Raw genomic sequence first — 26,378 nt, forward strand, 5'->3', positions numbered from 1 at the left:
GTGGGTGGATGAGTGACCTGGGCCCCCTGCATCTGTCTCTCCTCTACACCATGAGGATGCTAGATTGCTTCATGGGCTGCAGAGATACAGGGCTATGTTATACACAGAAGGGATGTTTAACATGGCTCATGGCATACAGGTGGTCCTTCACACATGTCCGCCCAGCACCATCATTGTGCATTGAAGAGTTCTTGATAGAGAAGGGACTTGTAGTCTGGAAGAGAAGGAAGGCCGAGTTTCCGGAATGGCTCGGTTATGTGAGCTATACATGGTACCAGGACCTGATCCCTGACTGTGGGGGACCAACATGGCTCCAGAGCTAGGAAGGCACCGGCTGTCATGTGTATGTGAGGTTCACCATTCTTCAGCTCAGGATGCCACCATGTTTGATGGCAAAAGGTGCTGGCTAGGAGCAGAACAGACACCATATATCTCCTGAGTGCTTTGACCTCAAGGCCTCCAGCTTTAACCCAGACACTACACATCTCTAGTATCATTACAGAAATGTTCATGGGATCAAAGAGTCAAGGCCAGGCAGAGGCAGTCACCTTTAGAGTCCCTGAAAACTGGCCCACAGTACTCCTCTATGCCATATAGCTTGCTCTGATGAAGAGGTGTCCCAAGCAAGTGCAAGAAGACAAAGGCAGACAGGGAAGCAGTGGCCCCAGAAGACCACAGACCAGGGGGAAGCAGATGAAGGGATGCCAGGACAACAAGCCCATCTCTCACATGACCCCAGATCAGGGAAGACCTGGAGTCTGCTGGGCAGGAAGGTGGGTGTAGTGGCTATTCTTGGTTGTCAACTTGACTATATTTGGAATGAACTACAATCCAGAATTGGAAGGCTCACCAGTGACCCTTATCTGGAGGCTTGGAGATCCTTATCTGGATCTTGGTATGGAGATCTTGAGACATAGTGGCTATGGATTCCAGAAGATTAAATCTCCTAGTTTAAGGAGATTTAATCTGGGCTACACCTTTCATCTGGGATTAAAGGTGTGGTGGAACACACCTTTAATCTGGGCTACACCTTCTGCTGGAGACAATATAAGGACATTGGAAGAAGGGAGTCTAGCTCTTGCTCCTTCGCCTGCTTGCCGTGTGAGACTGAGTAACTGCTAGATCCTTGGACTTCCATTCACAGCTGTGACTGAACCATTGTTGGGAATTGGGCTGCCTACTGTAAGTCATCAATAAATTCTTTTACTATATAGAGACTATCCAAAAGTTCTGTGACTCTAGAGAACCCTGACTAATACAGTGGGCAAGGTAGAGGAGGCATTCTGGAGTGGGACTGGAAAAGGAGCCAGGTCTCAGATACAGAGGGCTAACACGCGGTCTACTCGGAAACTCATACAAAGAGTGGAGCTAAATGCCATAAAAGACCTGAATCGTTTTTTGATTGGCAAGGAGCCCCTGAGACGCCACTGACTGAGAATCCTTTCTATATTCAGAATTGCAGGCCCTAGGAGTTAGAAAAGGGAACCCCAGAAAACAGACCTTCTACTTTCTTCTCCTAAAAATGGCCAAAGAACATAGGATGCTGGGCCCTGCCTGAACTCTCCTACAGAGACCTGTCCGTGAAGATGGAACCCTTCCCTGCCTGTTTCCTGGATAAGGCTGGCAGGAAACAGCAGACCATGGGCGCCTTTAGAGCCACCAGGGATGGCTAGGCACCACGCTATTAGGCTAGTCGGAGCAAACTGATACCCTGATCAACATAGCTGGATGACTCTCTGCGTATGGGTGAGCCTCCCTCCCTCCCCTCTGGGTGCCCGCTTCTCAGGAGCTAATGGAGAGTAGGCACTTGGGCTCTGGAAGGCAGAGTTTCCCAGAGGGAACATTCCATGTTTGTCAGGAAGCTGAGACTAGGGACAGCCCCTGCTCCGGTCTTATCTGAGCTTGTTTTTCCACAAAAGAGAAGAGGAGGCAGTGGGAGGAAGGAGCCCAGTGAGGGCTGGCTTCAGGACTGACCATGAGGGTTTGGCAAGACAGGGTATCCATGCTCTTGAAGATAGAAGCAGAGAACAGGGGTCAAAAGGAGCCAGGAAGGCAGCTGGGGAGAGGAAATCCAAAGCTGGGGACATAAGCGCCAGCCTTGGAATCCAGTGCTGAGTCCAGCGCCGCAGGCTGGAAGAGACAGAAGTGGGAGCTGCTGCACTAAGTTCCCAGGACTCCGCTGTGGGCTGATCTCCAGAGGATCTGAGATCAGTTCTCAGCCAGCAGTGGGCAGAAATCAAGCCATGTCTGCAGCCTCTCCCAGGGGACACTCCCTGAGAGCGAGCGAACAGTACGTGGGTGTTCCTCTTCTCGGAGTCTCAGTCCTGCTTGTGCTGACCACCCTTCCCGCACCCTCTGCACCTGCTCCTCCATGATGTCATCTAATCCTCGATCCTTCTGGCAGGCACAATTCCTGGCCCTGGTTGGTATGTGAGAAGACATGTTCAGAGAGAGACTGTCTTGTCTACGGCCACGTGGAGACGGCTAGGGATGAGAGGATTGTTGGGCAGGGATCGCAGAGTTGTTTGCTGGGCATTTGCAGGCCATTCCACAGACCCCTCTGATTAGCCCCTGCAGTGTGGCTGGCCAGCCCGAGGTGGCGAGCAACAATGACTCTCTTTGGTTAGTTCTGACTCATGAGCTATATACTAGAGTCACACCGTCAGCTGACCAGAGTGCTAGGCAGAGACAGTTACTATGACAAAGAACTGCTACCTCTGGAGGACAGGAGACAGAGTGTGTAGAGAGGAGACATGGGAAGTCCCATTTTCCTAACGATGATGTTCTCAGACAGCCCCTTAGGTAGTTAAGAGCACTGGGGTGGGATGTGTCCTGTTTAGGATACTCAGTCCCCCAAGCCTGAAGTTCAGGACATTAAGGGTACAGCGGGGACACACTCGATAGCACTGAGCAGCCTGTACTCAGGTCCAGCTCAGCTGCAAATCAGTCACGAGGGACGGAGGCAGTGTTGTGCTTTCATCATTATAATAGAGTTTCGGCAGCTAAACACAGTACGTGTGAGTGTGCTACCTTAGGAAAAGCCGAGGAGCAGGGCTAGCGAAGGAGAACATCAGCCCCACGAGACGACGAGGCTGGCTTAAATGTAAGCTGACTTAAGGAAACGTGTCTTGAACACTGAATTCTCTGCTCAGCTCCACAGCCACCCATACCTGTACAAGCAGATATGACTTGTGACCCTCACACGGACTGCCTCATTCATCCAATGTGGTTCCTGAGGACAGACCTCATTGCCCTGTCTGTCCTGTTCTGGTCTACCTGCTCCCTTCTTCACGCCCTTCTGCCGTGAAAGCCCAGTAGCATCCCTGATTCACCTTGGGCCTCTTCCATCATATCCTCAGAAAGGGCCAGACATATGTAGAAATCTAACAGAAGGTCCCTCAGATGTTTCCACAAGATCCACGTTGTGAAGAACGGAGCAAGGGCAGAGGCATGACTTTCTAAGGCAAAAGGGAAAATGTTGTAGATGCCTGTCACCTCCCTGTCTCCCTCTTGCTGTCGCCCACACAAGAGGTTCCTGAGGGCTGAGAGACAGTGGCCCAGGAGCAGGTGCTCTCTGGGTTGGGCACCAGGCTGCAATACCCATGGGAACTCCTAGCTCCTGACCCCAGCACCTCTTCCCATCACACAGAGCTGCTCAGGAGAGGCCCTGGCCCCAAGCTGCACCTAGAGATTGCTGATGTGGGAGAGGAATGTGTTCTACGGTCCCTGGTCGTCGTCGTCGTCGTCGTCTTCTTCTTCTTCTTCTTCTTCTTCTTCTTCTTCTTCTTCTTCTTCTTCTTCTTCTTCTTCTTCTTCTTCTTCTTCTTCTTCTTCTTCTTCTTCTTCTTCTTCTTCTTCTTCTTCTTCTTCTTTTTTTTTTTTTTTTGGTTTTCCGAGACAGGGTTTCTCTGTGTAGCCCTGGCTGTCCTGGAACTCACTTTGTAGACCAGGCTGGCCTCGAACTCAGAGATCCGCCTGCCTCTGCCTCCCAAGTGCTGGGATTAAAGGCATGCGCCACCACTGCCCCGTGGTCCCTGGTCTTCTATAGCATCTGATGCTGCTGTCACTGTATGACAAGCCACTCCTCCTGGGCACCGACCCTCCTGCACGAGGCACAGAGGATGGGTTAGGCTATTTCTGAGCAAATGCAGGAAGGCGAGAAGACTTCCATGGTCTTTCCCTCTCAGCCGACTGTCGTGCTCACTACAGCCTCTCTCTGGACTTCCGGGGCCACCAGGGAGATCCCCAACTCCCTTGGAGCACCTCTGCCACAGCCTTGGTTCCAGTGGGTTTTCCATGCAGGAATGGCTACGTGGAGCACAACAGGGCAGAGGACCAGAGGACTTGACCTGGCTACACTACAGTCTCTGAGCTTGATGGCGCCTGCCAGGCCAGGCCCCAGGCCATTTAATGACGGTCTTTCTGGCTGGGTCACAATAACTGCTAATAAGGTTGTTTGGGTAGGGCGGGGCAGGGCAGGGGACTGACTGCCAAGTGAGCCTCATGGGTCTAAACCAATTTGTTGATTCAATTGTATGCGATTCAAATGCTGGGCATCAAATGAGAATAGACTCCCTTTTTCCAGGATGGGAACTCCCACCCTAATCCAGGCTGGAGAGCACTGGGCAGCCACTCTGAGATGCTGCAGCCCCTACCCACCATAATTTTTGCACTTGGGTCAGTGGATGCTAGGATGCCACTTCCCAACTGCAGGGGAAACCTGCAGGCTGCCTTAACCCCCTCTGATGGCCACTGTGACCCCTCACCTGCCACACCCTGACTCCTTGCCTGGCCCTGTATGGCTAATAGCCTTGAAGAAGCCAGCAACACAGGAGGCATCAATCACCCTGTGAGGGGCGTTGGCTCAGGCTGGCTCAGCCACAGCCACCCCACATGCTGGTGTGAGCCCTAAACACGTAAACTTGGAAGGGTGTCTCAGACTCTGCCCGCTTTGGGGGCTTCTCAGGTGGGGTGGTGAGAAGCTTTGCAAAGGGAGGTCTTACCTTCCGAGAAGAATGCTTTTCTGAATTCTCCACATCTCCATCCAGGAGCGGCATGGCAAAAGAACTCAGGTCCTGGGGGGCGAGAGAGCATACAGTCAAAGCCATGGCCCATGGGGTAGGTGTGCATGCTCTGGGAGGGACCACCTCCCTCTCCACAGGCCTCCTAGGGTCCAGCCAGGAGGAGACACACTTGTAAGGATACTGGGAGGAATGAAGTGGTTTACAGAGATGCTGTGTCCCTCCCTCTGGCTACTAGACTACGGAAACAGTGGAACTGAGACTTGAACCTCTGGCCCTGTATTTAAATCTTGAGTCTCCTGCCAAGGCTCAGAAGATGACCTTAGAGGGTAAGGGGACCACTGGGCCCCTTTGTTCCTCTTTGGAACATGGCACACTGAACGAAGACGTTCCTGCTTTCCACTGTGGCTTGTCTATTCAGCTGGTATATGAAGAAAGTGTGAGCCTAGGTAAGGATGCCAGGCCCAGCCACCAGCCCTAACAACTCCCGCAACATGGGGATGCTCACCTATATCTCCATTCCCTTTCAGAACACCAAGCCAAATGTCCAACAGCAGCCACTCACACCCCCAGCAAGGTAAAAGCCACAAGCCAAGGGAAAGATCCGGGGTCAAGGCAGGCAGGGTGAAAGCACTGGCTCTGGGGATGACTGGGCAATGGCTGGTAGACGGGACTTTTCCTCCTGACTTTGAAACCTGAGACCTCTTCGAATGGTTCAAGGAAGTGTGTCTTCTGTAAAGATGACCACACTTGTGGAGGGCGGTGGTGGAGCGATAGATTAGGCTTGATGGCAGAGATGGAGATGACGGGGAGGGCTTGCATCGGCTTCTTTTTCTATTGCTGGGATTAGATGCCCAGATCAAAGCACCTGTATGGAGAAGGCGCTTCTCTTGGCTCACAATTTGGGTACAGTCTACCAGGGAAGCTGAGACAGCAGGAGCTTGAAGCAGCTGGTCCCTAACACCCATAATCAGGACCAGAGGTCACAAGATGCAAGCTTCTGCTCTACTCACTTTCATAATTTTAGACCCAGTTCGGAATTACCCCCCCCCCCCCCAGGGAATGGTCTGCACAGAGTTAAGATGGGTCCTTAATTAATCTAATCAAGAGCCAATCAAATTGACAGTTAACACTAACTGCCACAGGAGACTAAAACAGAATGGGGAGGAGTGGGTAGCTTGTCACTGAGTCAGAAATAAGGCAGATGCTTTGCTCTGACTCTCCAGCCCTGCTCTTCCTGTGCCCTGCAACTGGCCTTGGAAGATGCCTGCACACCAGATGGGACCACCTGGCCACCCTCGAGTCTATAAAAGTCGTCATCCTTAACACACCATTTTTGTTTATCAAAAAATAATTGGAATAAAATATAAACAATAAAAATTATCATCTGCTCTCTCTCTCTCTCTCTCTCTCTGTGTGTGTGTGTGTGTGTGTGTGCATGAACCCAGGGTTTTACATATGCTAAGCAAGCATTGTACCACTAAGCTATCCCCATTCTCAAGCTAACCCTCTGTAAATAATTCAGTGGCTGCTAAGTTACTCATGTGATTTTACCTCCACCACTCTAACTGTCATGACTGCTATGTCAGAAACAGGCAGACATGATCATGTTTTCCTACAAAGTCCACATTACTGCATAACAACTCATTCACTAGCTACAGAGTTTCCTCGGCTAGTTTGTCCTTAGTCCCTATTTTCCTTCATAGTTGGCGGTGGCAAACACACACAGGTTCATTTATTCCAACCTTAACTGCTAATATTAGCTCTCGGCTCACCCATTCCGAATCACACAGTAAATACATCTGTGTGTACATATAGTGTAGGTGATAGAAAGCCTCTGAAGGGTTCGGGAGGCCAACAGAGTTCAAGGAGTTCCAAAGAGGCCTTGAGGAGAAGCAGAAGGGGGAGGCTGATAAGGATGCAGAGGGGGGCAGAGAAAGAAGCTGGGTCAGGTACAAACCCAGTCAGAGCCCAGCGTTTGCAAGCCCAGCCAGGCCACAGAGTGAGAGTTGAGTCATGCTGCAGAAATGAGGTGTGAGATACTTGCTGGTCACAGGGGTGACAGAGGCAAACTACGGAACTAGTTCCAGACAGACAGATGGGTAGACTGATGGACAACAGACTTTATCAGAGCTGAGACCACATCAAGCTAAAGTCTCAGACAGCTGGGACAGTTGCGAGTTCTCTGCCTATTGTACACACACACACACACACACACACACACACACATACACACACGCACACGCACAGTTGCTCGAATGAAATGCCCAGAGGCTCATGTATTTGAACACTTGGTGCTAAGTTGCTGATGCTCTTTGGGAGACAGGAGGTATGACCTTGCTGGGAAAGTGTGTTACTGGGGATGGCTTTGAGGGTTTAAGGCTGCCTGCCATTTCAAGTATCTCTCTCTGCCTCGTGTTTGTGGTTCAAGATGTGATTGTTTCTTGCTCCTGCCTCACTCCAGCTCCTTGTTGTCAAAGCTCCTGCCTCATGCACTCATTCATATGCATTCTCTCCCTCTCTCCCTCTATCTCTATGAGTGCACACACATGTATACACAGGTTCGTACACATACACACATGGACATGTGAGCCTCACCTGGTCAGATGACAGGCTAGAGGGAACATGTCCCTCTCGGCGGATGGGTGAGGGTGAGGAGGTCACACCCTTGTCTCAGCATAATGTGTTAGGTAAGTTCTTATGCTTGGTTTTGCCGATATAGTTTTAATACCCTCATGCGCTAAAGTGGACTCGATTTACTTTGATGAATCGAGAGGGTGGTTATCTCTTTTACTTTGGGAATATGCCATTTAACAGTCTGTGCCGTGGGTGGTTACGGGGCAGATGGTGCTGTTTACATGCCTAGCAAGTTGCAGAGTCATTTTCAACCCTCTGTAAACTGGAGTCAATGGCAGCATGTAAAATGGAGTCTCTCTCTTTGCATGAGGCACTGCCTGAAAACCATTGCTCGGCACAGTATGGAGTGACTGAGGGCAGGGCGCAGACTGATCAAAACAGAATCTATTTCCAGACACTTTTTATCTCTCTGAGAAGAAACTCTTCATCCTCCCTCCCAAGCCCTGGTGGCAGCATCCTGTGTTATCCCTATGAGTCTGACAACTCTGAGGTCTGCAGAAGGGAAGTAGACGATACAGTCTGTCTGTTGCTGGCTTACTGCAGTTAGCACCGGTCCTCAAGGGTCAGGTGTCATGCTTTAAGAAGAGTATATCAGCTTCCGGTTTCTGTCTGTGCCCTGGAGCTGACCCTGTGCCAAGCTCTCCGTACCCAAATCCTGCTGGGAGAGAGCTGGTCTCCCAGGAGTGCTGACACACAGACTTACAGGAGGGACAAGCCATCGTCAGAGACAGCAAGACCAGCTAACACCACAGATAACCAGATGGCAAGAGGCAAGGGCAAGAACCTAAGCAACAGAAACCAAGGCTATGCCAGGCGTGGTGGCACACACCTTTAATCCCAGCACTTGGGAGGCAGAGGCAGGTGCATTTCTGAGTTCGAGGCCAGCCTGGTCTACAAAGTGAGTTCCAGGACAGCCAGGGCTACACAGAGAAACCCTGTCTCAAAAAAAAAAAAAAAAAAACCAAACAAACAAACAAAACCACAAAAAACCCCACAAACACACAAACAAACAAACAAACAAAACAAAACAAACAAACAAAAAAACCCCAAGGCTACTTGGCATCATTAGAACCCAGTTCTCCCATTACAGCAAGCCCTGGATGCCCCAAAACACTGGAAAACCAAGGCTCTGATTTAAAATCACATCTCTTGATGATGATAGAGGACATTAAGAAGGACATAAGTAATTCTCTTAAGGAAATACAGGAGAACACAGGTAAACATGTAGAAGCTCTTAAAGATGAAACACACACACACACAAATCCCTTAAAGAATTACAGGAAAACACAACCAAACAGGTGAAGCAATTGAACAAAACCATCCAGCATCTAAGAATGGAAATAGAAACAATAAAGAAATCACAAAGGGAGACAACCCTGGAGATAGAAAACCTAGGAAAGATATTAGGAGTCATAAATGCAAGCATCACCAACAGAATACAAGAGATAGAAGAGAGAATCTCAGGTGCAGAAGATACCATAGAAAACATTGACACAATAGTCAAAGAAAATGCAAAATGCAAAAATCTCCTAACCCAAAACATCCAAGAAATACAGGACACAACGAGAAGATCAAATCTAGGGAAAATAGGTATAGAAGAGAGTGAAGATTCCCAACTTAAAGGGCCAATAAATATCTTCAACAAAATTATAGAAGAAAACTTCCCTAACCTAAAGAAAGAGATGCCCATGAACATACAAAAAGCCTACAGAACTCCAAATAGATTGGACCAGAAAAGAAATTCCTCCTGTCACATAATAGTCAAAACACCAAATGCACAAAACAAAGAAAGAATATTAAAAGCAGTGTACTGGCTGGTTTTGTGTCAACTTGACACATCTAGAGTTATCACAGAGAAAGGAGCTTCAGTTGAGGAAATGCCTCCATGAGATCCAGCTGTAAGGCATTTTCTTAATTAGTGATCAAGGGGGAAAGGCCCCTGGTGGGTGGTACCATCCCTGGGCTGGTAGTCTTGGGTTCTATAAGATAGCAGGCTGAGCAAGCCAGGGGAGGCAAGCCAGTAAGGAACATCCCTCCATGGTCTCTGATCAGCTTCCTGACCTGCTTGAGTTCCAGTCCTGATTTCCTTTGGTGATGAACAGCAATGTGGAAAGTGTAAGCTGAATAAACCCTTTCCTCCCCAACTTGCTTCTTGGTCATGATGTTTGTGCTGGAATAGAAACCCTGAGACAAGTAAGGGAGAAAGGTCAAGTAATATAAAGGCGGACCTATCAGAATTACACCAGACTTCTCAACAGAGACTATGAAAGCTAGAAGACCCTGGGCAGATATCATACAGACCCTAAGAGAACACAAATGCCAGCCCAGGCTACTATACCCAGCAAAACTCTTAATTACCATACATGGAGAAGCCAAGATATTTCATTACAAAACCAAGTTTACACAATATCTCTCCACAAATCCAACCCTACAAAGGATAATAGAAAACACCAACACAAGGAGGGAAACTACACCTTAGAAAAAGCAAGAGAGTAATCTTCTTTCAACAAACCCCAAAGACGTTAGCCACACAAACATAAAAATATCATAAAAAATAGCAGGAAGCAACAATAACTATTCCTTAATATCTCTTAATATCAATGGACTCAATTCCCCCAATAAAAAGACTAACTGGATATGTAAATAGGACCCATCATTTTGCTGCATATACCCAGAAGATGCTCCAACATGCAATGAAGACACACACTCCACCATGTTCATAGCAGACATATTTATAATAGCCAGAAGCTATAACAACCCAGATGTCCCTCAACAGAGATTCCCCTGGTTACAGAAAATGTGGTACATTTACACAATGGAGCACTACTCAGCTATTAAAATCAATGACTTCATGAAATTCACAGGCAAATGGATGGAGATATCATCCCGAGTGAGGTAACTAACTCAGTCACAAAAGAACACACATGGTATGTACTCATTGATAAGAGGATATTAGGCAAAGAGTGCGGAATACCCACGATATAACTCACAGACCACATGAAGTTCAAGAGGAAGGAAGACCAAAGAATGGATGCTTCAGTCCTACTTAGAAGGGGGAACAATATACTTCAAGGGAAGTAAAAGTGGGAGGGACTTGAGAGGAAGAGAGGAGGGAGAGGGGAAAAAGAGGGGCAGAATCAGGTATGGGAGGAAATGGAGGAGATGTACAGAGGGTTAGGAAATTGAACAGAGGTGTGTAGCAATGGGGGATGCGAATTGGGGATAGCAACTAGAAAGTCCCAGATGCCAGGAAAGCAAGAGAGAACCTGTCAAGATCATATCCAGAGGTTAGGTATGGTCCCCCAGTTGAGGGATGGGGCTGCCCACCTATCTCCAAAATTTAACCCAGAATTGCTCCCGTTTAAAGGAAATACAGGGACAAAGAGTGGAACAGAGACTGAAGGAAAGGCCGTCCAGAGACTGCCCCACCTGGGGATCCATCCCACATGCAGACACCAAACCCAGACTACTACTGCTGATGCCAAGAAGTGCTTGCTGATACACCTGTCTCCTGAGAGGCTCTGCCAGATCCTGACCAATACAGATGCAGATGCTCGCAGCCAACCATTGGACTGAGCATGGGGACTCCAATGGAGGAGTTAGGGGGAGGACTGAAGGAGCTGAAGGGGCCTTATCTGGAATCAGCGGTAGGGGAGGCCCTTGGTCCTGTGAAGGCTTGATGTCCCATTGTAGAGGGATGCTAGGGGGGTGAGGTGGGAGTGGGTAGGTGGGTGGGGGAGCACCCTCATAGAAGCAGGGTAAGAGGGGATGGGATAGGTGGTTTGCAGAGGGGATACCAGGAAAGGGGATAACATTTGAAATGTAAACAAATAAAATACCCAATTAAAAAAAAAGAGTATGTCAGATGCATCAGCATCTCTGCTCTTTACGGCCAATCGCTTCCACTGAATGGCGACTACAGTTTGCTGATTTCTTATTTGCTTCTTTATCGAGTTGAAGGGCACCGGGGTGGCCCAGCCTTTGGCTCACCCCCAATCCACAAACTGAAATCCTGATCCCCCAGACTTCAGAAAGGAGCTGTGCTTGGAAGTTGGCTCTTTACAGATGTAATCACACTGAAGCAAGATGGTTAGCATGAGGGTTCATCCAACAGAACAGGTATACTAGAAGACGACGACATTGGGACATGAACTCACACAGGGGGATGACCCTATGAGAACACAGGCAGAAGGCTCCAGCTATGAACCAAGGAGAGAGGGCTTGGGAGGGAGAGGCCCCAGAGGAATCCACTCTGCCTACACTTTGACCTTAGACGTTTGACCTCCAGGTCTGTGGGTAAATGAATTATATGTTGTTGTGACAGCCCAGCAAACTCAGAGTACAGGCCCAAGAAGATCTCTGGCTTCGAATTGGCTTTTGGTTCTCTCTTGGTGTGTGCAGAGAAGCAGATAGCTGGGCACAAGCTGGGTCTATGCTGCTACAGCAAACCAGCATGCCATTGGCTACATGTTGGTATTGACGTACTCTCCCATTAACAGTGCACAAATTTCAATTTCCCCACATTTCCTTCATCCGCATGTGTGTATGTGTGTGTATGTGTGTGTGCATGCATGTGTTTATCATCTGTCTGTCTATCATCCATCCATCCATCCATCCATCCATCCATCCATCCATCCACCTGTCATATATCTATTTCACAGTACTGAGGCTGAGCCTTGTGCCTGGTAGGCTCTGTCTCCACATCCTAAACCACTCTTTGTAGCCTTCTATTGTCCTGTTCAGAAGCCTTCTATTGTCCTGTTCATAGCAGCAGCCCCATGAGGTGAGAGGTGTTACCTCTGTGCTACTCATTCACATTTCCCTGGATCCTCGTAGCTTTCTTGACCCTGGGTCATTTGCTAGTCTCTGGGAAGAGATCTCTTTAGGTCCTTTGCCCATGTTTATAATCTGGTTATCTGCTCTTGGGCTATAGGAATTCTTTATATAGCCTGAACCTTAACCCATGAGCTGTGCCTGTGGGTGCAGAGACGTCTCTAATCTGATTTAGTTGCTTTATCGACTTTCCCCTTCTGGTCCCCTCCTTAAAGTCACCGTCAAATGGAGAACCTTGAGGCTCTTCCCAGACATTGTTTTTATTAAAGTACATTTAGACTTTTGATTCATTTTGAATTATTTTTAATATGGCATCAAGTAACTGTGCCACTTTGTCCTTTTGCAAGTGGGTGTTCAGTTTCTCCAGTTCTGTTTGTTGAAAATATGGCCCTTTCCTCATTGAAATGCCCTGGCACACTCACCCAAAGTCTACTGCAGGCTAGAGGGAGGGCTCAGTGGGTAAAGGCACTTGCTGCAAAGCCTGATGGTCTTGTTTGATCCCTGAAACCCATAGAGTAAGGGAGAGATCTGATGCCTGCAAATTGTCCTCTGACCTCCACACGTGCCCTGTGGTGTGTGGTATGTCCACACAAACACACAAAATAAATAAGTATGGTGTAAGAAAAAGTAAATTGATCATGTTTTAGGGTTTCTGATGCTATGATGAAACACTATGACCAAAAGCAACTTGGATATGAAAGGGTTTACCTCATCTTAAGTTTATTCTCATCACTAAGAAAGTCAGGACAGGAACTCACACAGGGAAGGAACCTGGAGGCAGGTGCTGATGCAGAGGCTGTGGAAGGATGCTGCTTACTGGCTTGCTCCACATAGCTTGCCCAGCCTGCTTTCTTATAGAACCCAGGGCTACCAACCCACGGGTGGTGCTACCCACAATGGGCGGGGCCCCTCCAGAATCAATCAGAATAATTAAGAAAATGCCATACATACACACTTGCCTACAGCCAGACCTTACAAAGGCATTTATTTCCTCACTTGAGGGCTCCCTCTTCTCAGATGACTCTAGCTTGTGTCAGATTTCCATAAAACCAATCAGCATACGTCATAAATATGAGAATTTATTTCTGGACTCTCTATTTAGCTCCATCAGTCTATATGTCTGGATTTTGGTTGTTTTGTTTTGTCTTATTATTTTATGCTAGGATCATACTATTTTTAAAGACCCTCAACTTTGTACTAAGTTTGATACCTGAAAGTGAGAAGCCTCTAACTTTATCCATGTTCACAATTATTGTTGTTTTGGATTCACTGAGATCCCATGTTCATTTCAACATTGATTTTCATATTTTTGCAAAAAAAAAAAATAGGAAAAGCTGTTGAGCTCCTGATACGGACCTCATCAGATCTGTAGGCTGCTCTGAAATGGCCTGGCTGCATGCCAGCACATGAACACGGGTGGACTCCCAGTCATCTTCCTGTATTTCCCTCAGTACCATCTTGTAGTTTTCTATGTAACCCTCCCTCCCTTTCTCCTCAATGCATTTTCTCCTCTTTCTGCACCTTCCCTCGCCCAGTCCTCCCCTGGGTGAACTAACTGTCCTAACATTTGCACTGCCCCATCTCAATCCATCCTCCTGGGCCCTGCTTTTGATAAAAGCACCTCTGAGATTGTAAGTGAGCCCCTGGCACCCTGAGGCACTGGAACACCTAGAAGAAGGCTGGCACCTCAGCTGCCTCAGTTTCTATGCTTCTCAGCCCTGGTCACACACAAGGATCACACGACAGCCTGGACCCCTCCACAGTCATCACCTGGATGGCTGTATAGACCAGTCTGTGTCTTGTGGGCTCCCCAGCTCCTTGTTGTGGATGTCTGAGGCAGCCATAGGAAAGGAGCTCTCAGCTGGGCCCCGAGGCTCCCATCCAGGCTGCACACACCCACTGCCTAAGCCTGATGTGCTCTGCATCCTTACCCTTCTCTCAGCTGTGGCGAAGGTGAACCTTTGTGTTTTCCCCCAAACTCAGCAATGTGCTGTCTGTATTGTGCCTGGATGCTTCACCATGCCTCAGACTCTTCAGCCAAGGTCACTATTCCATAGCCTCCCAAACACTCCCAGGGTGCTGACTGGAGCTTCTTCCTGCTATTAGGGAAAGAGCCAACACCACCTCCCCAGCCCTTAGCACAGGCCTGTGTATCTGGCATGTCAGAAATGGCCTAGGCCTGCTGCTATCTTCCAGTGCAACTGCCCTTTTCCATCTTCTGGGCTGGGCTCTGCTTTTCCTGCCTACCCCACCCTTAACTCATTCAGATTCCCTCCCTGGCCTGTTCCCACTCTCAGGCAGAGCTAACCTCTCTCTCTCTCTCTCTCTCTCTCTCTCTCTCTCTCTCTCTCTCTCTCTCTCACTCACTCACCGTGTCCCGACGTTTCAGATGCGCCTTAATTATGGGACACATGACCCTGAACTGAAGTCACCTGTTTATTTCTAGAACTTTGAGTCTGTCAAGGGCAAAGGGGAAGCCACTCACCTTGTCACTGTCTGTGTCACTCTGTGACAGGCAGCTGGCTACTAATACGTTTGAATTAAGTCATAACCAAGCACACCACCAGTGTGCTTCTCCACACCCAGTGTGCTTCTCCATACCCAGCAGCCAGTGTGGAGGGAGGGTATGCAGGTGTGCAGGCTAGCCAGCAAGCAGGTCCTTATAGTTGCAGATCACTGGTGTGTGTGTGTGTGTGTGTGTGTGTGTGTGTGTGTGTGGACTCTCTTATTGCTGTTTTTAATGAGCAATAGTCATCTTTGGCTCCTATCATTTCCTCAGTAGCAGCTGTTTCCCAGGAAAAAGCCTGTCCACAAACACATTTGTTCCTTGAAACTGAATGCTTTAGCAACAGAGGCAAAGAGGCTTGGGGCCTGACAGAAGATGCTCTGCACAGAATCAGGACCAGAATGCTCTCGTCAAGTGTTGCTCACTAGTGTGAGCTCATGTTAGAATCTGATCAAGTCAACCATAGCTCCTTGGCCGCTTGGTCAAGCGACCCACCTGGGAAGTCCCCTGGCACTGGTGACTGACTGGCTTTGCTGGAAGACTCCCATGTTCCACATTCCAGGACTCTAATCTAGGCTCTCATCTGAGTGTTCATCAAGATACTGTACACCTTGGGGACTTAGTGGAAAAATCTTTCTCTGCAACTATGGAAACAAGCCCATCAGCTGGTAGAACAACGAAGCCCTGGCTTCTCTGCTCAGCCAACCTTGCAGACATCTAAGGTTCCTAGAGCTTACCCTGCGCACAGTGTGAGTTCTAAACCCTACCTGAGGCCTCAGGTTGTCTGTCTGCCACTGACCCCAAACTTCCTGCTCACAGGCACACTGTAATGGCAGCACCCTAGGCTGCATAGAGACAGCAAGGTGTGGGGAGGGAGATGCTAGCCAGAGGCAGCCTTGGCACCAGCTGCACAGAATGCATTAGACTGAGACTACCTGGTCTGGCGATAACCATCTGTGGCTCTGGAGAAACTAAACTTCCTGATTTGGATGGCTAAAGTCACCTATTAGGAACCAGGAAAGCCCTGAAATGTAAACTAGCTTTAAAATCAGGTCACTGGATCCCCCAGCTTCATCTGTCTTAGAAATACAGACAAAGCCAAGTCTACCACAAAAAAGGTGAGGTTTAAAAGACAGTACCATTTAACCTTACAACGTATTGTAAAGGTGGTGTGTGTGTGTGTGTGTGTGTGTGTGTGTGTGTGTATGCACATACATGTGCCCATGCTCACGCACCTGGACACACACTTTTAGAGGTCAGAGGACAACTCCGAATGTCATTCCTCAGATGCCTCCATCTTGCTTAGCCCCAGAGACATGTGCATGTCTCTGCCTCTGCAGCACTGCGGTTATAAATCACTTTTCGCAGTGCTTACATATGTTATCAAACATGGAGAAGTTGAGCTGGTGCCTAACTAGACAAAGCTTCACCCCCCAATAACTAGCGTCAATGTATTAGGTTATGCTACTGCATGCTGCTGAAGGGGATATCCTATCTCCCAGCTACAAGCCCTGTGACCTACAGCGGCTGCCTGCAAGATCTACTGGCGCAATAATGGCACTGATGCTATGTTAGTAACCAACTACTTTTAGGTTGCATTAAAGGTTCACTCTATGAGATGGAGCCCACATCTGACCCTGCTAAAGCAGCCAAGAACCCGCAACTAGATAGGTCACAGGCTTCCGAGAAAACCTGACACTCATGCTCTGCTAAAGGAGCACAGCGATAAAGTGACTCCCAATAGCATACTCCTATATCTGGGACCAGTGCCTTGCCCAGCCCCCATCGGAGAAGCTGCTTCTTGCGATAGACTCGCACCTGGACAAAGTGTGCAGAGTGAGACACTTTGGCCCGCTCAGTCCTAAGTGGGATGTCTTCATCACCAGCCTGCACCTCCTGGTCCTCCTTACACTACCCCCAGATTCTAGGATTGCAGGTGGTATAACTACACCCAGCTGCATGCTAAACCTCTCAGCTATTCCTCAACAGGTCTGTATAGCAACCACAGTAGGATCGGTCGGTGGCGCTGTCCCAGACTACAGATTAAGATGCTGAAGTAAGAGGTTTAAGCTATCTGCCCAACACTAGACTACAGGGCAGCAGCAGGTCCTACTGCACAGCTCCACCTGCTCATAGCTCAGAGACCTTTACAATAGACTCACACACCTCCTCGGGCGAACGTTCCAGAAAAAGGCCAACAAAGGGTAAGAGAGACTTTGAGGACATGGAGCTCGTCCCCTCAAAGCCAGCACTTGGAACACCTTACCCTCAGAAGGAGAAGGGCCAACATGGAGATTTGCTCCTAAAGAGGGTTACGAGACAGACTTTCGTTTAAGTTCCTCTTTGTAACTAAAAGTAACAGAGTCTGTTGCAAAGTACAGAAAGATACAAACACCCCAGCCCAGCGGAAGGCATCACTCCACACTTCAGTCCTGTTTTGCATAATTCTCCACATGGAGACCCTTCCCCAGGCCACGCATCTCTTATCTCAGTACTTCCCCTTAAGATAAACTGCCTTGGAAAGGCTTTTGACCACCTGACTTATGGATTCTTAAAGGCTAGAGTGTGTTTCTTTCCTGATTTAGCCCTGGCCATAGATGCTGGGGAAGAGACACAATCTGGCTTATGTGCCTGATGTTCTCTGTCGTTACAGAACTTCACTGTTGTTGCAGCTGGGACACCCCAGAAAGAGAGCTGACAAAACAGCAGACACAGGACCAACAGAACAGCTGCCAGGGTCCCCTGCCTCCGAAGGCCACAGGGTCTTAGATGTCAGGGTCACGGTCCTAAACTCTGGTTTGAATCCGACAGGGTTAGGAATACATCTGGGATAACTTTTATTCTCCACCCTGCTGAGCAGACCTAAGGACCCAGAGCGCCCCCTGGAGCTAGCCTGGGCTATGAGCCAAGGCTCCCTCACAGGCACAGGCTCTGTTCCTTGTTTACTCTCTGGGGATCTTGGGCATATCCCCACTGTGGTTTTCCCTTTCCATCTGTCAAATGAAAGGGCTTAAGAAGAAAATGTCAGCTTCTATGGTCTGTTTTCAGCTGGACAACAAGAGGGTTCAGGAGCCCTGTAAGATTAATAGAGCCCCAGAGTATCTGAGCCCCAGAACTTGTTTCCTATACCAGACTGCAAAGAAGCCGCTCCTGCACCTCCAGGCTTTCCATAACTGCCCCCCACTCCCCCAAGACAGGGTGACGGCGCTGCCTCCTGGGATGCTCCACAATGGGATGTGTTAGCACAGCTATGCTCCTGGCTGCCCAGCTTTGAATCCACGTCCTAATCAAACCCTGATTTTCTTGATTGACCCAAGGTCCCTGATCCTAAGGACCTGGACATCAGTGCAGACCCAGCACAGTGCTAGGGGATACTTGCTATGACCCTTATCATGGGGGAGTGCTAGGGGAGCCTTATCATGGCTCCTGGGGTTTACATCTGGACTTCCTCTTTCTAGCCACTTTCCCTACCCAGAGTCATAGAGCTGGGTAACTCCCCTGTCTCTAATTGCATCTGAATCTAAGATGCCACTGTGGTTTGAGCCTGCCTCTATTGGCCATGGGCCTGGCAAGCCCTTCAGGTAGGAGGCGGCTGCACTTGGGCCAGTCTTATGCAACCCCTGAAAACCACTGAATGGGTGGTTCTTGGTACTGATGGGTGGAGGGTGAAGGCCAGAGCCATGGTCAATTGGAGTCTTTAAGAAACTGTTATATAACAGCTCTCAGAAGAACAAGGAACATATATGAAGTCACCTGATCTGGGTGGGTAACAGAGGGTCAGTAGACAAATGAGGGAGAGCCTGAGCCCCACCAAGGTGATGGATTCAGACCCTATTTTGGCTTTAGTCCAAGAGATTTCCTGATGTCAAACCCACACCCCAACCCCACCTGCTCACGGTGCACACAGTCTCCTTCCCCATCACTAGACTGACACCTGGATGTCAGAGGAGTCATTGCCCTGGTATCCTCAATTCCTTACCAGCCTATGCCAACAGTGGCTTCTCTAGTACCGTAGCAGGACCAAACAATAAACTTCTTTTGGTTGTTTCTTTCTTTCTTTGAGAAAGACTCATGCTATACAGCTCAGACTGATCCTCCTGCCTCACATCCTGGGTGCTGGGAGTTCAGACATGTCGCTGTAGCTGGCTCCCCCTCTCCCTGCTCTCTCCCTTTCTTGCGTTAGTTACTTCTCTTGGCAATTTCACCAAGTTCCTTACAGAAGGAAGAGTTCTCTCTGCCTTCAAGAAGGAAGGATTTAATCTGAGTACACAGTCCATCCTGGTGGGGCAGCCTCAGGGTCAGGCACTTGAGGCAGCTGGTCACATATCCGGGGTCAGAGAGCAGGGGAGACGGGCACCTGCCTTCAGCTCCTTTTCTCCCTTTTATTCACTCCAGGACCCCAGCCCATGGAGATGGTGTGGCCCACAGTTAGGGGGCATCTTCCTACCTCAGTTAACCAATCTAGAAACTGCTCCCATAGCTAAGCCTACAGGTTTGTCTCCGAGGTTGTGTTAAGTAGACAATCATGACTGGCCATCACTGTCCTGACAATGGTCAGCCAGAGTCCTTAAGCCTCATCACTGAGATTCCCCTGCTCCTCCCTCATAACCCCTCCACCGTCCCCTGCTAACGTTTCACACACGGGAAATCATTTCACTTCCCAAGAACCTCAGAATTCCAGGCTTCAAACCCCCCACACAAGGTGGTAGGTGTGTAAATAGCACAGGCTGTGTGCATCCTTTATGTTCCCAGAGACCAAGGACACAGGCCTGGCCTGATGACCAAGGCTGTGCAGGGCAAAGGGGACTATTCAGTCAAATGGATTGTGGAGGCCAGAATGGTGTCTCCTCTCCATACCAGCCTGTAGGCTGCATAAAATAGCAGGGCTATTCTTTCCTCCTAGCTCGGTAGGAGCCTCACCAGCCTCCCTCCGACAAGCTGCCCATCTCCAGGCAGAAGGCAGGGTGATTACTGACCTGCTCAGCCATTCTAAAGAGGCCTGACACAGCTGGCAGCTACTCCTGGTGTCTCCAAAGGCCCTCTGTTACATCTGAGGACACTATGCGGGGGACATGTGTCTTCTCTGACCTGCTCTAGACTGGTCATGCTGTGGAGTGCCCAAGAACCACCCACATTCTCTCCATGTCTCCAGTCTATCTCTAGGCTATCACCTAGCTCAAGTCCCAAAGCAGCCTCTTACTAACCACTGTTTCCAGGCAGGGCTGAGTCTGGCTTCCGCTAACCACTGAATACTGGTGACTCTAGTCAGCCCAGTGTCTTGTCTCCTTCAAGCCTTGCTGAGACCCTCCTGAGAGAAGTGAGAGTCGGGGCAGAGGTGCTCACAGGGATAGATTAGGAGGAAACCACAGGATCTGAGTCACCCTCCATACAGGAGGATGTGGGGAACTGCCTGTGAGGGCCCAGGATGCATTGGTATGACAGCCAAGCTAGGCGATCTGTACAGCCATCTCCTTTGGCTACCCTAGGCATCTTTACTGCTCCCTTTATCTGCATGGCACTGCCTGGTTATAGGCTGCCTCCTCCATGCAGAACAACTCCTCTCCACAGGGGGCACTACAGACTCTCAAGCCAGCAGAAGGGAAGCTGGAGCATCATGGAACATGGAGCTGGTCAAATCAAGGTGGTGTTGGGAGCATACCCTGCAGGTGCTGCTAACATCAGCAGTCAGTGAGCAACAAGGAAAACAACTGTTCTACAAACTGTAGGTAGACCACTTCCAGTAAGGCGCAGGCCTGAAAAGTGCAAATAGAGGATTCCAGAAGGAAAATTTTGCTTCAAGGCCACACAGCATCATGAATTTCTACATAGTCAGTCTGCTCTGTGAATTTGGGTAATCCCCAACCTAAAAGGCTCACATTGAACCCTTTGAATAAAAGGCTATTATTAAACATTTGCATATTGTATAATCAATATATTATTATGTAATTAGATACTCCTTAATATATGTATAAAACATACTTTAATATAGAAGACAGATGTTTGATATATATCTAGCTCCTTTCTATGTATCTTTATCTATCCATCCATCCCTCTGTCCTTCTTCTTTTGGAAGTCTTGCCTCTGTAGCGTCCAAGTCTCCTATCCTGAGCTGATAGAACACAGCACAGACCTAGGGCAATGGTGTTTACCGTTTGAAGCCTCTTGGGCTCCCTGTGTTGAGAAGCTACCTCAGCTGTCAGGCAGATACCACAATCTGCAGTCATCCCTTTCCTGAGAACCAGTGTAATGCGCAAAGAAAATGGGTGGATGAGGGGACAAAGGCAGACTGGTGAGGGTGCCTGTCCTGTCGTCGGGAACAGTCAATTAATGATTATGGAAGAATATTTACTAAATGTAAAGGAAGCTCTCAGCATCTCCTGTAAAATAGGAGGCAGGAGACATGTTAGTCTTACTCTGCATCTCAGCGCACAGGGAGGTAACTGAGCTCACACTCCTTCCTCCACACGCCACGCCAGTCAGCGGGCAACAAGGGTTACCACTTCCTTCTCACCTCAGGGCCTTTGGCTAGTCCACACTTCCAGACCCAGGAAGCATCTGAAAGGACTGTCTTCCCATTCGACAAATGGGCACTTTGACCATGCTAATGAGTTCATGTAAGAGGAGGAAGAGAAGACAGACAACAGCTCAAGACACCATGAAAAAGGAATTGTGTTCTAAAGGGTATCTTGGCTTGCTCAGGCCTTCTGCAGCAATTCTGCAGGCAGCTAAGCCAGTGGCAAGATGGTCCTTAATTGCCGGGGCTCTTTTCAGCTCTGACACCACCCCATGGTTTTACTAAGATCAGTGTTTTTAAGGTCAGAGCTGGGACTCTTGAGAGGACTTATTCACTTTCAAAAAGCCAGCTGCCAGCCACGGCTGTGCCCACCTCAAAGTCAGACCTTTGTGGGCACCATAAGTACCTTGCCAGAAGCTGCCACTCCATGCTCCAGTCTGCAGGCTCTCCCTAGCTTTAAAGGAAGATTTTGGTGTACAAATCCAGAGGGGCCTGAGGCAGAATGAAGCTCCCCAAACCTTCTCTACCTGTCCGGCTCCATGCTCCCCACAAGTTAAATTCCGCTCATTCTGGAAAGTGAATCAGAATAAAATTGGGCCTGAGAAGATTTTAGTAAGGTCAGGTATAGCTCTGAGACACATACTTCCATACACAGGGGGTCCTCTGCAGAAAGGACACTTCTAAACAGGTGTTTAGGGATCCCCCTCACCTCTTCTCGCCACCACTTGAATGAGGTGGGCCTCAGAACTCAAGTCCAGTGCATTTCCAACTCCGCCTTCAGAACAGGAGTGTCCAGGTACTGACTGGGGAGACTCTTGTTAACACTCCTCAAGCCCAACGATACTTCCCACCCTTTTTGTTTCTCCCTCCAGCTCTAGGCCAGGCACAACATATTCTTAAAAGCACCAAAGAAGTTCCCAGGAAAGAGAAAGTGGTAAGAAGAGAGGAGAGTGCGTCCTGCCATGAGCCAGGGCAGGCGTGCCTTCATTTGCTTGCTGTCTCTCACCATGGAGACAGGGGTGCCAGTGGGAGACTTAGTCCAGAGCACTTGGCTGATTTTTCAGACTGACAATCCCAACCTGTCAGTGGACCAAGAAATCAATTTAGCAGACAGTGCAATCACCAAACACTGAATGTGAGCAGCTCTCAAGCTGGAGAACTGCTCAGCTAGTCAAGTGTTATGAGAACCCAGGTTCAGGTCCCCAGAACCCATGTAAAAGCTGTGCATGGTTGCACACACCTCTACCTCTGGCACCAGGGAAGCAGAGAAAAGCAGATGCTTGGAGTTCATTGGCAGTCAGTCCAGCCAAGTTGATGAGTTCCAGGCTCAGTGAGAAATCACGTCTCAGAAAGTTAGGTGGGAAGTGATTGAGGCAGACACTGACATCAACCTCTAGTCTCCACAGCAGAGCACATATGTACATGTGTGTCTGTACATACACATGGGCACCTAAATAACACGGGGGGTGGGGAGAGAGAGAGAGAAAGAGAGAGAGAGAGAGAGAGAGAGAGAGAGAGAGAGAGAGAGAGAGAGAGAGAGAGAGAGAGAGACTTGTCTGGTGTGGGGTTTTGAAACCTCAAAACTCACTCCAAGTGACACAATTTCTCCAACTAGGCCACACCTCCCAATCCTTCTCAAATAGTGCCACTCACTGATGACTAAGCATTCAACTATAAAAGTCTATAGAGCCATTCCTATGCAAACCACCACACCTGTGACTAGAGGCTCAACCATTTCATCTCTTGTATACCTATATTCTCTGAATTTAAACATTCCTTCCTGGAGGGAACTTCTTCAAGAGTCAGAAAAATACATGAAACTTACAAGGCTCAGAAAGTAAACAGAACTCATATGTCACAGGAAGTCCATGAAGCTTAGAAGATTCACAAAGGTCAGAGAGATAGCTCAGAGGGTAAAAGTTTTTGCTGCCAAGAATGAAAGCCAGAGTTTGATCTCAAGTGGTAGAAGGAGAGAGCTAACTCCTGCATGTGGATTATGCTCTGACCTCCAAGTCTGCCATGGTACATACATGTACAGGAATACTCCCCCTCCACACACACACACAAGTGTGCCATGGTACACACATGTACATGACACACACACACAATCCAAGTGTGCCATGGTACATACATGTACATGACACACACACAATCCAAGTGTGCCATGGTACATACATGTACATGACACACATACAATCCAAGTCTGCCATGGTACATACATGTACATGAACACCCCCCCCACCAACAGACATAAAAAAATAAACAAAATTCAATTTTAAAAAGAATCACACGGCCCTTCTCTAAGGATTTAACACAAGGGAAACAACTGCAGAGGAGAAAAGACTCTCGGACCTGGAGTCCCAGGGATGCAGCTTGTGTGAGCCGATGCTTATGTTGGGTAGAGTGGCCTTTTCAATGACTCAGTGGTCTTGGGACCACCCACACTCCTTCAAGTGACACCAGTGAACTTTCTGGTTCAGTAAACTATGCTTGAGTAGAAGTGTTGGTCTGGACCGCTGGCGATGCCCAATCTGTGGGTTACCTGGGTGCTCATTCTCATCTTCTCAAGAGAAGTCCCACAGTGTCCACCACCTGCAGTTTAGTTACTAGCAATCATAGCATCCCTAGGTCACTGCCCAAGAGTGCTCCACATTAGTAAGTGGTGTCTGCCACCTCTGTGACAACCTGATTTAAGCTACATGTTCCCCCCACCCCCCACATGCCGTGTTCTAGTGCCTAACCCAGAGAATCAGGCAAGTAGGGGATATGACGGCTGGAAACCGTCTCAACTCGTCTCCATCACGATGTTACAGGACCAGGGACTCAGAGAGGGTCCAGCCAGTTGCTCAAGCCACATGGCAAAGCAGTGGCTAGAGACAAACCCTGTCTTGTTATTTCTGGTTCCTTTCCATCACAGCTGCTCTTTCCACACAAGTAACATTCTCCCTGAGGTGTCCTCTGCTCCAGATGACAATATCAAGGCCCTTCCAGAGTTACAGCCATAGGTGGAGTCCCCAGCACAGTGGCTGTACTGGGCACATATGAGAGCCAGTCATGTTGACTCTCCAAGGCAAGCAGTAAGAAAAGCCTTTGTTCAAAGTCACCCTCTGGACACCTGTCATTTTTGTGTGAACTGGCCACTTCCTAGGGACTGTTGACTGTGGCCCCCTGGGACCTTGCAGCCACCACAGAACTAGCAAGCTCTCCTGTATGTCAGGTTAGTGCACACTAGCCAGAGGGTCAGAAGGGCTCAGGTGAGAGTCTAGACAGCAGCAGGTATGTTAGGACTGGCAGGGGCCTGGACATGGTGTCTGCACGTTCCCTTCTGGCAGGATCCTGAGGGCCATGTGTGCTGGCATCTGCTCTCAGTGATAGATGGCACTCTCCTACAGAGTTCTGTGTCCACTGACAGGACAAGAGAATGTTGAAGTAGAATCTTCCATGGGGAAAGTTAATGACACTCCAAATGACTTTACTGTTAGCTCTTGAGAAAACCATTTTGGGTATTATTATTATTATTATTACTATTGTTAGTGTTTCTATTCCTGTTCAGTACTTGTTGGTTGAAAAGCCTCTGCCCCGCCCACCACCACACAGGTGGAAGAACGTCACTTCTCATCTCTGTCCTGAGATTGTCATTTCTGCTTATACAACTCTGAGCAGGGCTCCTATGAACCCCTCCTCACTGAAACTTATGAGTTCTGTTTACTTCCCTCAGAAGGGTGTTTAGGCCCTTCTGTCCCAGGTCTTCCCTCAATGGCTCCAGGAATGCAGCTTGCATTTAGGGTAGGCCCCAGAACTGTGGCAGGTACACCCTGACACAGACGTCCTGGGTATAGAGGAGCAGATGGCAGGGAGACATGACAACAACCAGGGCTGGGCACTGTGGGGAAGGGACATGTGGGCCCAGCACTGGGTTTAGGGCCAGTGGGACTGTTCCTTATGCTACCACATGGGTAGACAGGTGACATACTTACATCAAAACCCACAGAACACACAAACCTGAGGGTGAGCCCTCATGGACACAATTGACTTGAGGTGCTAATGTGTTAGCACTGATAACAAATGTAGTCCAGGAAGCAAGATGTCAGTAATGGGAGAAATGGGAGGGAGCACAGGCGAGCCCTCATCTCATCTCATTTTCTATGAAGCTAAGACTACACTCCAGTTTTTAAAATTTAAAATGATTTTTAAGACAAAGCAAACATCTAAAGATGGCCTTTGTGCCCTGTCAGTCACTGGGTCTGGGCGGCTTGCCATCATTCATTACTGTAGGCGACAGCAGAAGACTATGACCTAGCCAGGAGCCTGTCTGGAGCATGTGGCTTTATGTGAAGACAGAAGCCTAGAGGCCAGGCCACAGTCCGGCTCCTTTCAGGGAGCAGAGGAACAGCATGGCTGCCTTCTCGGAAGGTTGGCAGGCCGTGGATCCTTTGTAAGACAGTCTTGGACTTATGGGGTCAACAAGGCAGGTGAGACTTGCAGACTGGCCACAGGGAAGGGTCTGAGCAGCAGGTCCCCAGTTCTCAGTTTCTGCCTTCACACTTAGAGAGAGGCCAACAGCGGACGGTGTCCTGAGGAGCCCTTGCACAATATGGGATGGAATACAACCTGAGGCCCTGCTAGGCAGCTGGGCTAACGGTGGGGACTGACTGGGGCAGCGGAATGTGGAATGCGAGCTTCCTGGTAGGAGACACGAGGCTGCTGATGAATCTAAACAAGGAAATCGCTAGGGTTTTGTTTTTTGTCTCTTCTGCCAACAAACCCATTCCACGCGGAAGGGGCTTGTTATATAAAGAAGGGGGAGGAAAATGCTGGGGTGTGCAGCCAAAGTCACCAGACAAGATCAGCTGCGGCTCCACCAGGG

The 26,378-nt window shown here is 48.9% G+C and overlaps 1 protein-coding gene across 2 annotated transcripts in view; it reads right to left on the reverse strand.

The window, feature by feature from the left end:
* The window catches only part of Prkag2 (protein kinase AMP-activated non-catalytic subunit gamma 2), a 243,021-nt gene that overhangs the window by 167,467 nt on the left and 49,176 nt on the right, over positions 1 to 26,378 (reverse strand). For both annotated transcript variants that reach the window (XM_021161710.3, XM_021161709.3), the window contains exon 2: positions 5,004 to 5,075. In XM_021161710.3, the coding sequence (XP_021017369.1) occupies positions 5,004 to 5,075 (72 nt within the window). The remainder of the gene's footprint in view (positions 1 to 5,003; positions 5,076 to 26,378) is intronic.

The sequence above is a fragment of the Mus caroli genome, unplaced genomic scaffold (genome assembly GCF_978045245.1).
Source record: "Mus caroli unplaced genomic scaffold, Mus_caroli_1 scaffold_4, whole genome shotgun sequence".
NCBI lineage: Eukaryota > Metazoa > Chordata > Mammalia > Rodentia > Muridae > Mus > Mus caroli.